General features: G+C 35.5%; 1 protein-coding gene across 1 annotated transcript; it reads left to right on the top strand.

Annotated features, from left to right (window-relative positions):
- Positions 1 to 7,388: 7,388 nt before the first annotated feature.
- On the top strand, positions 7,389 to 11,281 carry LOC111891280 (uncharacterized). Its single transcript, XM_023887341.3, has 10 exons — positions 7,389 to 7,621; positions 8,399 to 8,481; positions 8,554 to 8,631; positions 8,710 to 8,822; positions 8,909 to 8,974; positions 9,092 to 9,193; positions 9,293 to 9,749; positions 9,872 to 10,077; positions 10,551 to 10,714; positions 10,993 to 11,281. The coding sequence occupies exons 1-10, from the start codon at positions 7,488 to 7,490 to the stop codon at positions 11,126 to 11,128; spliced, it is 1,539 nt and encodes a 512-aa protein (XP_023743109.1). The 5' UTR covers positions 7,389 to 7,487; the 3' UTR covers positions 11,129 to 11,281.
- The last annotated feature ends 266 nt before the right edge of the window (positions 11,282 to 11,547 follow it).

Raw genomic sequence — 11,547 nt, 5'->3', positions numbered from 1 at the left:
TTTCATCCTATCCTACCCATTCGGCTAACGACCCTCCACTAGTAAAGAGTGCGGTGGGTAAGAGTGGATACCCATTCAATCGTCATTTTATAGGCAATTTCCTTAAACACCCCTTATAGACCAGCTTCGTGAATGAGGCCTACTAACGGTAAGACTGACTTTTACTCATACATATATATAATGTTAGACTTTTAATGTTATATATAGTATAAGGTATATTTTACACTTTTAAAATACTAGGTGGTCTAATTTAATAATTATACCTTTAATTTAATTAAATTGTAAACCAAAACTTTTATGGATTTATTAAATCTCTTTTAATTTATACACCTTAATTAATTAATAAAACCATAAGGGTGTGATTTGAACTTTTTCAAAACAATACTAGGGTTTTAGAATTTAACATTCCTAATTAAACTTTTAATCAACTTTTAAATTCCAAAACTTGAGGGCAAGTTTTGAAACATTTCAAAACATTAGGGTTTTGAATTTAAATATACATCAAAATTAAACAATTAATCAAAATTTAAATTCCAAAACTTGAGGGCAAGTTTTGAAACCTTTTTCAAAGCATTAGGGTTTCAACTATTTAAATTTCAAAACAACAAAACTTTTGAGGTCAAATTTAAACTATAAAACCTAAAGGGGAAAATGTGAAACTTTTCATAACACAAGGATCAAATAACAAATAATCTAAATTAACAATTAATCACATAATTATCCATATTTGATTTATTCAATGATTTCTTGCAAAGCAATTTATCAATTTAATCAAAATAATTAATCAATTATCACATAAGGAAACAAATATTTTATTAATTGATAAATATCTTCAATTAGATCAAGAATATACTCATATATATCAAAAAATCGGATTATATTGATCTAATATGATAAGGCAAGTATCCTCAAGCAAAAACAACAAGAAATCCCGGTTTTCCCTCTTACTGACCAGCCGACTCATCGAGTCAGGCATGGACTCGTCGAGTTAGCATGAACTCCGCGAGTTCATCTATAGACTCGGCGAGTTCAGCAAGCAGAACCACAAAAAACGAATTTTTTCAACATACAAGGCATCAATACAATAGAAACCAATCAAGGCTCTGATACCACTGATGGGTTTTGGTCCTAAGAACATCCTATGTGCTCATACAAACCCTAATGCTTGGATCTAGGTTTCTCTATTGTACATGCAAGTTATCCAAGACTATAAACCCTAATTCTAGCATTCAAGTAATCATATTAACATGAGAATAGGTTTACGATATTACCTTGATTGTTATGTAGCAATAACAATCTCGATTCCTCCTTGTATTGACTTTAGAAAGCTTAGAGTCACAAATGTCACTCCTCTAATGGTTCACAAACACCAAGAGCAAGAGGATGAAGAGGAGAGAGGAAGGAGGCTGCCCTAAAATGTGTGAAACCCTAGAAGGATGCTTAGCCACGTTTTTGGGTCATAAGGGATCTATATATAGTTAGGCTATTAGGGTTATCTAACAAGGAAACCCTAATTTGGATGCTTAAGCCCTAAGCAACCCATGGATCCCTTTCCTTAAGGCCTTGGACGATTTCTTATGGGCTTCCCCATAGAATTCGTCCACTCCTTAATATAAGGCAATCCATAGCCCAAATTGCAATTATCTTATAATTACAATTCTAGTCCCTTAAGTTTAATTAATCTCTTTTAGTCACAAAACTAATTACCAATTAATTATTGACTAATATTAATTAAACAATATGATTTCTCCTTTAATATATTATTCTCATAATATATTAATAAATCATATTTAATCCTTTCTCTCCATTATTTATCCTATCAAGTTGCTTTGGTGAAGGCAACCCAAAAGGACCATGCACCATCGAGTTAAGTACATACCAAAATAGTTATGGACTTAGACACTAATCCAACAAACCCCAACCCTATCCACGAGGCCCAATTATTCCACCCTTGCTAATGGGCCCAAAATCCAAGTCCAAAATTACTAATGGGCCTCTTGGCCCATTAAGGCCCAACCAAAAAGTCCATGGCCCAAATCTGATGAGATAGCCCATAATTCACAGAATGCAGTCAATCCAATAATCAAAATGAGGCCCAAAAGTTCGCCATCCCAAAACAGAAATGGCCCAATCTTCAAAGCGTACGCTCGGCGTATTGGGGTCTCAAGGACTGCGCGCAACGTACACTGAGTACGCCCAACGTATGTCCAGGTTAAGTTGTTTCTCCATTAAGTGCTTAATATTCAATTCTTTTACGTCCAAAAGCTAGATCTGAGTTATTTATTATGCCCTAAGGCATAAAGTTGCTAACTTTATGTCTTTGCATGTCCCTCACACCCCCAAAACCATCATTAAGACCTTCCCAAAGTCTTTAACCCATGCACAAGGCTAATACTTCCATCAAGATCCCATTTTTATGCTTCTAAATGACTAAGGGACCTCATATCTGCCTTTATTATCATATGGGAGTGCTTAGCTCAACAAAAGAGGTTCAAAGTTCATCAAAGGGACAAACTACCAAAGCCTTAGTTATATCTAAAGATTGAAATGGAAAGGTGCAAGATTTTTACCTCCAGAAGCTTTGCAAGATGAATATGATGCAGGATCTTGAAGCAGCCACTTGATCCAAGCTTGTTTGACCACCTCTTCCTCTTGAAACGAACACTAAAAGGCCACAAATGCACTCTTTAAAGCTCAAAAATTATCTCACAAGGTTCTCTGGAGTGTAAGGACGTTCTAAGGTTGTGGAGGCTCTCTAGGATTAAGTCCAAGGGACTGAAAGTCGTTTAAATAGGACATAAATCCAGGAATTAGGGTTTTGAACCCTTGGTGCGTACGCCCAGCGTAAGTCTAGGTACGCCCAGCATACCTCAATCTCTCCGCGACCAAAAAAGCGTAGTACGCTAAGCGTACACTTAAGTACACCCAACGTACTTAAGGGACTATTTATGCAAAAATATAATTCTTTAAGGTTCAAGACATACCAGATTTTTAGGTGTTACATAAAATCTCATATCAAGTAATGGGCCGACATTAGTGCCTTCGACCCATTGGTATAGTGAGAAGACTCACCTCAGTTTGCTGAAAACAATCACTGCTCAACTACCAGCCAAAATCTCACACTGAACAAATATACAAATATCCTAATTAGGATTATAACCTAACCTAATCAAAGAGCCCATAATTCTAAGTCCAAGTTCCTCCATAATGGCCCAAAAGGTATTTTCTTCATTAATGAGGGCCCAAAGTCTTGAAAACCCACTGAAGACCTAAGGCTCATTGAGAGCGTACGCCCATCATACCTTTTCTATACACTTAACATACTAGACTAAGGTGTTGTACGCGCAACGTACAACGTAGTACACCTAACGTACAAACCGCTCATGCATAAATCCATTAAGTGCTTAATTCATGCAAGCTCTTTACTTAAATTCCAAATCTTGGTCGATTTAATTGTCCTAATGCATAAAGTTGGCAACTGTATGCCTTTGCATGCTATATAAGATCCCAATAACACAATCTACCTCATTAAGACCTTTCCAAAGGTCTTAACTCATGCATGGAGCCATAGATGACATCAAGTTTGCATTTTTGTACTATAAACAAGTCTAAGAGTCTCATATCTAACCTTCTTAACCTATGGAGTTTCCCACACTCTGAAGAGATGATTTATGGACTCAAAAGTGGACTCTAGCAAACATTAACTCAACAAGCAAGGAGGATAGACAAGATGCAAGCTTTATACCTTCAAAATCTCTCCAATATGCTCTAGATACAAGATCTAAAGTCTCCTTCCTTAATCAAGACTAGAACAACACCTTCTTCTTCTTGTACATCTTCTAGAAAAGCCACCAAACACACCTTTAAGCTCAAATTTCACAAGTTCTTGCAAAAATAGGGTTTAAGGACGAAATGAGGTTATGGAGGCTGATTAGGGTTTGGTCCAAATGATATAAGGTTATTTAAATAGGATGCAAGTCATGAAATTAGGGTTTTTGGTCTCTGGCCTCGTATGCCCCGCGTACGAGCCTCAGCTTCGCGATGCATGCTCAATCGTACGCCAAGCGTACAGAAGGTCCTCATTTGCCAAAAAGAAATACTTCAAGGGTTAAAATGGAATACCTGGAGTTGAGTGTTACAATCTGATATCATATTTCATGTCTTACTGGTAAATATAACATCTGATTTCAAGGCTTATTGAAAAATCTAATTTAAGATGTTGTGGTTTTAACCCCGACGATGTGAACGGTGGCATTCTAGAGACCATGATTTTTTTTTTCGAGAAGTTAGGAGAGCGGATTAGATGTAACGTCTGGTTCCTGGTACACATTTAATTATAATTTATTCACTTTTGTAGAGCGACTCGACGAGTTGGGAGCCCCAAACTCGTCGAGTAGAAACCAGGATTGACGCGTGATTTTAAGTCACCTACTCGACGAGTTGAGAGCCTCAACTCGACGAGTAGGGCTGCCAGGATGAAACCCTAATTTCGCGGTTTTGCACCCTAGATTCAGAAAACCTAATGCATTTGTGAGCTTGTGAGCTATTTTTGAGTGAAACTTGGTGTGTTTGGAAGCTTGTGAAGGAAGGAGAAGCTTGGGGATTCAAGAAGAAGTTAGTAGATCTAGAGACTCCATTTCATTCTCATCATTTTCTGGTAATCAAGTCAAACTTGCTTAGTAGCTTCTTAGATCTCTTTATTATCCCTTTATTGGGTTTTTGGTCCAAGAAGCTTGATCTTTAGGATATAGACGACCCAAGTGAGTAAACCTTCAGATCTGGAATCATGGAGGGCTTTCATGGCATAAAGGTGCAAACTTTATGGCCATTGAAGCCCCATGCAAGCCATAGGATGTCATTTTGGCCTTTTAAGCTCCAAAAGGTCATGCATGGAGTGAAAGGTGGAAGCTTTACGTGTTCAAGTATTGATTAGAGTCTAGATCTTTGTTTGTATGCTTTAGTTGGTGTATAGATTACTTGTGGACCAAGATCTAGGTCCTAAAGAGTTAGGGTTTGAGCTAAACCCATGAAGTAAAGTTCTAACGGGTAAAGTTGGAAACTTTACCCTTAAAAGGATAATTTCAGGGTATATGCGAAGTATGGAGCTTAGATCTTAAGATTTGGGGCTTAATCCATTAAGATGGCCCAAACAGACTGAGGAACTCGGCGAGTCCAGAGAGGGACTCGACGAGTTGTGTCGATTTGTTCCGATTCTGTACAAGGTAGAACTCGACGAGTCTATGAAGGGACTCGACGTGTTGACTCGTTCTATCGCGACTATGAGTAACAAGGGAACTCGGCGAGTCAGGGGGATGACTCGACGAGTTGATTCAACTCGGATTGTGTGACTTTGACTTTGACCAAGGTTGACCCGTGAAGGGTTCTTGATGTAAGGAATTGTATCTAAGGGGTTGTTTTGTGTAGGACGTGAGTAGAGCCGGTTGTAGGAGCAGAGACGTTCAGCTATTTCAGTCGACATTTGAGGTGAATTTTCCTCCAGTAGGAACGCATCGAAGACACAAATGCCGGCCCGTTTATGTATGTTAGCGTATGCCGGACTTCGGTCCGATGCCGGGGTTAGCCTGATGTAGGTCATATGTTTCCGAACTTCGGTCCGATGCCGGGGAAAGCCCGATGAATGTTTGTATGCTTGATGTCTTTGTGATTCTTGCATGTGTTTGTTTATGTGTTCCAGGATTCGGTCCAATGCCGGGGAAAGCCTGAGGAATGTTTAGCTTATATGTTATGTTTATCTATTCCAGGCTTTGGTCTGATGTCGGGGCAAGCCCAGGGAAGGTTTAGCTTATATGTTATATGTTATATGTTCCGGGATTCGGTCTGATGTCGGGGCAAGCCCAGGGAATGTCTATATGTTTATGTTATATGTTTGTTAATATGTTATACGTATACCAGACTTCGGTCCGATGTCGGGTGGGGCCCGATGCCGGATTCGTCCGATGCCGAGCGGGGCCCGATGTAGCGGGCAAGGCCCAATGTATGTTATTATGTGATTATGTGTATGGTATATGGTAGTTTGAGAAGACTCACTAAGCTTCGTGCTTATAATTTTCAGTTTTGGTTTCAGGTACTTCCGCTAGGAAGAGGAAGAGCTCCAGATGACTGCATCGCACACACCATAACGTTTTAGCCTGGGATGACTTACTCTGATATATGAACATGTGATTTTGATACAATATTTTGATATGATGTTTTGAGATATTATCACTTATGCTTTTATGAGATGATTTGGATTACTATGGTATTATTTATAAATTAAAACGAAAATTTTAAACCATATTTTTGGGATGTTTCATTAGGGGTGATGACGTTAGTTCTTTTAAGGATCCAAGGATGGGTGGGGCCCACTTTTTATTAACAATTTCTTTAATAACTAAATAATCAATAAACATTAAATTAATTTAAAAAGAAATATAAATGGGCAATATAGTATTTTTACATTTGGTAGGGACTAAGTGTACAATAAAAACATATATTAGAGACGGTTAGAGTTCAAAAGAAAAATTAGGGACCAAATATGCAATTTACCCAAAACCATATGGACCATTAGTATAATTTACTCTAAAAAGTAGTAATAATTTCTAACTAAATGGTAAATTAAGCCAGATCCAAAGTTTTAAGAATTTTAGGCGTTGTTGGTTTTTTTGTAAAAACCCTCTTTAGACATCTTAATGTTGTGCGGTGCAGCAAACGCGCAACACTTTTCATCTCGTAGTTGTTTGTTTTTTAAAAGTTTTTGGAGTAAAAAACCTATGCGCGTGTTCTGTTTGGGGCAACCATTGTATTGCCCCTTCTAACCTCTCCCAACATCTTCTTCTTTTTTTCTTGCTGAAATTTTGATAAATATTGATTATATTTTGTTGAAATCTTATTGAATTCAACAACTTATTGCCTTTTCTAACCTCTTCCAACTTCTTTTTTTTTTCTTGCTGAAATTTTGATGAATCTTGATTATATGAATTCTTGTTTCACCTTTTTTTTTTTTTTTTTCGTTTTTAGGTTTATTCTTGCAAAATAATTTTCTATTATAAATAATGATAATTTATTGTTGAAATATTATTATTTTTTTTGTTGAAATATCATAAATTCTTTTTGAAATGTTATAAATTATTAAATTTTCTGTATTAAAAAACTATTTTCGTTATATAAAATCAATTTATTTTATTTTTTAATATCTATAGCAGCATGCAGATGTTAAAAAACAAACATTATTACTATATACAACCCACCTTTCCAGCAAATTCATGAATTTTAGATTAAGAAAACACATAACACCTTAATAAAGACTTTTAACAAACAAATGAAGTTATAAACGTATATGTAAAAAATACACGTGGCAAAATCAGGCACAAAAGGGGACCTGGTGAAACTTCGAAGCATTTCTGCGGAATTTATTTCGTATTTTGGCGGGGTATCGTATATATATGAAGTGATGCTGGATAATAATACGTGTAAGAAGAGTGAACGAGATGGAGGATCGTCAGCAGAGGATTCTAGAGAGAGAACTGTATCAAATCGAACAAATAAGGCAGCTTGATTCCGAGGAATTGGAGGTCGAAGAGGTTGAACATGGCCATCAGTCATCCGAAGACGATCAATTCGAGTAATCTAATCTCTCCTTGATTATTATGCGATTTGAATCTTCTAATATTCTTTTCCCCCCTCTAATTCTATCCCAAAACAATTCGCATTGTATTCGATGCGTAACTTGTTAGTATTTAGGGTTTAGGGTTTGCAAAGAAGTCAGGAAATGAATTGCACCCAATATATATTTTTTTTATCGGAACTGTAGTCGACGAAGGTAGGTTATAGTACCATTTTAGGGTTAAGAGTGCTCGACATCTTAGTGTCATTGTTTTTTTTTTTTTGGAAAGGTTACTCGTATTTCACCAGGTTACTAGCATACCAGATCTTCGTTTTTTAATAGGTTCTATTTGAAGATTCTATAGAGAGAAGAAAGAAATGAACAATTAGTCAAGTATCCAGAATTTTGTCCAAGTACAAGCCTTTCCTGAAATAGGTTTTATTTGAAGATTCAGTAATAGCATTACACAGATATTCAGATATGTATATATGCTCCAATTTGTAATTGGGTTGTTGTCCTTCACTTTAATTAGTTCCACTAAGACAGAACATCATCCAAGACTACTGGTTTTAACTCTTAAGATGGATTCCATGGATTTGGTAGGATTTAAGTTTTGAAAAGCATGCATTTCCCCCTATTCATGGCCACAATACTTCATGTCATCAAATGTCACCTCTTTAACTTCTCTACTACTCTTCCACATGAGGTGGATTGTGTGTTGAGACTTGACTCTTATTGGTCAACTCTCAAACATTGCTTCTTATATTTTTTTTTCTGGTTTTTCCCTGACCCCAGTGATCGTATATATGGAGGAGCTTCTGCTTCTGGTGGTTATACCTTCAATACATCTTTGGCTTCAATGCATTCTTATCTTGGTGGTAAGCATCTCAATAGCTTTCATTTTCACTTCTTTTTTTATACTAATGATGTCTAATCTAATTATCAATCAGAGGTTGAAGATACTCACAATAGGCTTGCTTTCTTAGATGGTGGTGTCATATTGCATGTACCTCTATTTTATCTTGAAGGTATGTAATTAATACATGTTAGTATGCTATATTTTATAACTAATGAAACTTATTGTTATTTCATATTTGGAATCTCAGGTGTAGTTTTGTTCCCTGAAGCAACTCTTCCACTCAGAGTAATCCAACCCAATTTTATAGCTGCTGTAGATAGGGCCTTGAGACAAGTTGAAGCTCCTTACACCATAGGAGTGGTATGTAAATATCTTCAATGTAATTTTGTTTTATTGTTTTTAAGGTTTTTTATAGTCTCAACATGATGTTTCAAACTATTTTCCAGATTCGTGTTTATAGAGACAATGATGATGGAAGAATAAGATTTTCAACCACTGGAACAACAGCTGAGGTGTAGCCACTATTCTTCTCACTTCATCTTATTCTATACTTATATCCCATTAAACAACAATATATTTCCTGAATAAGAATATAAGATTAATTTTTTATTTTATTTTTTTGGTTTCAGATTCGACAATACAGACGATTGGAAGATGGATCAATAAATGTAGTGGCACGTGGGCAACAAAGGTTTCGCTTAAGACGCAGATGGATTGAACTTGAAGGAGCTGTATGTGTTCAATATATATAAATAATTTAATCCTTTTTTACTTTATAAATATTCCTAATTCCTAATAATAATAATAAAATACACTTTTTTTTTATATAGCCATGTGGAGAGATACAAATCATTGAAGAAGATTTGCCATTAAGGACACCACGAGAAGCAGTAGGAAAACTAACACCATTAAAGAACTTATCTCATTCTCATTCTCATTCTAAACAACCTCTTCATGGAAATCAAGACCATGATGACTCAGATGCCATGTCAGATGACAGTTTTGAAAGTGAACTATCATTAACTGAACGAAAACTTCATAGCTCTGCACTTGTTTCTTCTTATAGCTCACGTTTGTTTGGTGAGTCAACAAGTAGTGATGAAAATGATGAGAAATCTAAAAACTCGTTACATACAAGTAATAATGAAGAGGTATTTAGAGGGGCAAAACGGGAAAATTACAATTACTCAGTACGTGTACGTGGACTAAGGAAATGCCCAAGAGCATATTGGCCTTATTGGGTTTACAAGATGCATGATTCATATTGTCTTGCCCAAAGGTTATCAGGTACTTTTAGCTTTTAACTTTTAACTTTTAGCACTTCCTCTGAAATCTTGATTTATTCTTTTAAAAAAAATAATGATGTCATTAGACTCTCATTTTGTCATCTTTTTGAAAGAATTTTGCAGACATGTGGAAGAAAATAGTAGGGACACCAAACATGGATGCCCTAATGAGAAAACCAGGTCTTCTTTCTTTTCATATTGCAAGTAAGATTCCTGTGTCTGAGTCAACTCGACAGGAGCTTTTAGAAATCGATGGGATTTCGTATCGTTTGCGTCGCGAAATTGAGTTGCTTGAGAGTTTTGACCGAGTCAAATGTAAAAGTTGTCAGGTAATAATAGTAAAATACTACACATTTACATATTTAGGTTATGTTTGACATATTAGCTAAAAAGCTAGTTGTTAGCTGAAAAGCTAGCTGATAGCTGAAAAGCTAGCTGATAGCTGAAAAGCTAGCTGATATATGAAAAATTAGCTGATAGCTGAAAAGCTAGTTGGTAAAAAATAACATTTGGTAAAATGACTTAAAAGTTAGTTGCAAGATATAAAATGACATAAAAGGGCATTTAAAAAAAATATGTTTTTTATAATTAATTAAGGGGTATATTTGGAAACTTTTAAAAAAGATCCTGAAAGGTAGTCTTGGTTGCTTTTTAAAAAACTTGCTTATAAGCTACTTTTTGGCTTGCCAAATATGACAACTTAAAAAAGCTCAAAAAATAAGCGTCAAACATAGCCTTAATGTTGTATGTATTTGATTATTTGTGGAGGAATGAAGTGAATTTACCGTTTTGACCTTGGTAGACTGTGATTGCGAGCCGAAGTGATATGTTGGTGATGTCAAGTGATGGACCTCTTGGTGCTTATGTGAATCCGAGTGGATATGTTCATGAAATAATGACTTTACTTAAAGCAAATGGATTAGCACTTATTGGGGTCCCCTCTGAAGAGTATAGCTGGTTTCCTGGGTATGATTATTTTCAACCTTTTTTTTTGTTTGAGAATGTAAGGGTAAAATAGTCATTTAGTCTCATTCATACGATTTATTTGGTCTAGAAAAGAAAAAAACAAACTTTTTATTCATACAAGACTTAATGGGAAAAAAACAAACACTGTGTATCTGATTTACATTTGGGGCAGTGTGGGCCCAGGTCAGGGATTGCTGGAAGAATAACTTTTTTTTTTACAGATAAGTAACGAAAACTTATTTATTTATTTTTTAACAATGATTTTTTTTTTTTTGTAGGTATGCATGGACAATAGCATATTGTGCTACGTGTGAATATCAAATGGGGTGGCTTTTCACTGCGACAAAAAAGAAACTAAAGCCTCGATCCTTTTGGGGGATTAGGAGCTCTCAAGTGGCGGATGACATGCACTAAAATCATGTAATGTTCAATGAGTTTGTGTGATTGTATTTTTCTTCATAATGAAAAATGATTGATCATGAATTCATGATTCATGCATATGTAGGGAATTGGGATTTTAAAAGTTGTATGATTTTGTTTCTAATAGATTTTCTAGTTTTGATGTTAGTTTCTTGTTTTTGAACATTAAAGAATTAGATCTCACTTGTGACTTGTTAGTTGTTACCACTTACCACATGTATTTCATGATAATCCTACCTTTTTTTAGGTATGTGTAGTTTGTTCAACTTTGTTTTGTGAAAATAGATTTCTTGTAATAAATGGAAAGAGATGTTGGGTTCTGGGGTGTGAAACACAATCAAGTTCTTGAGAATTTGTTCTATTTTACTTTTTATTTTTAGATTAGCGATTCAAGTTTGATTGTTATAATATAA

Source organism: Lactuca sativa, chromosome 1 (genome assembly GCF_002870075.4).
Source record: "Lactuca sativa cultivar Salinas chromosome 1, Lsat_Salinas_v11, whole genome shotgun sequence".
In the NCBI taxonomy this organism is placed as follows: Eukaryota; Viridiplantae; Streptophyta; class Magnoliopsida; order Asterales; family Asteraceae; genus Lactuca; species Lactuca sativa.
The sequence above is the reverse complement of the archived record's forward strand: the minus strand, read 5'-3'. Positions and strand labels throughout refer to the sequence as shown.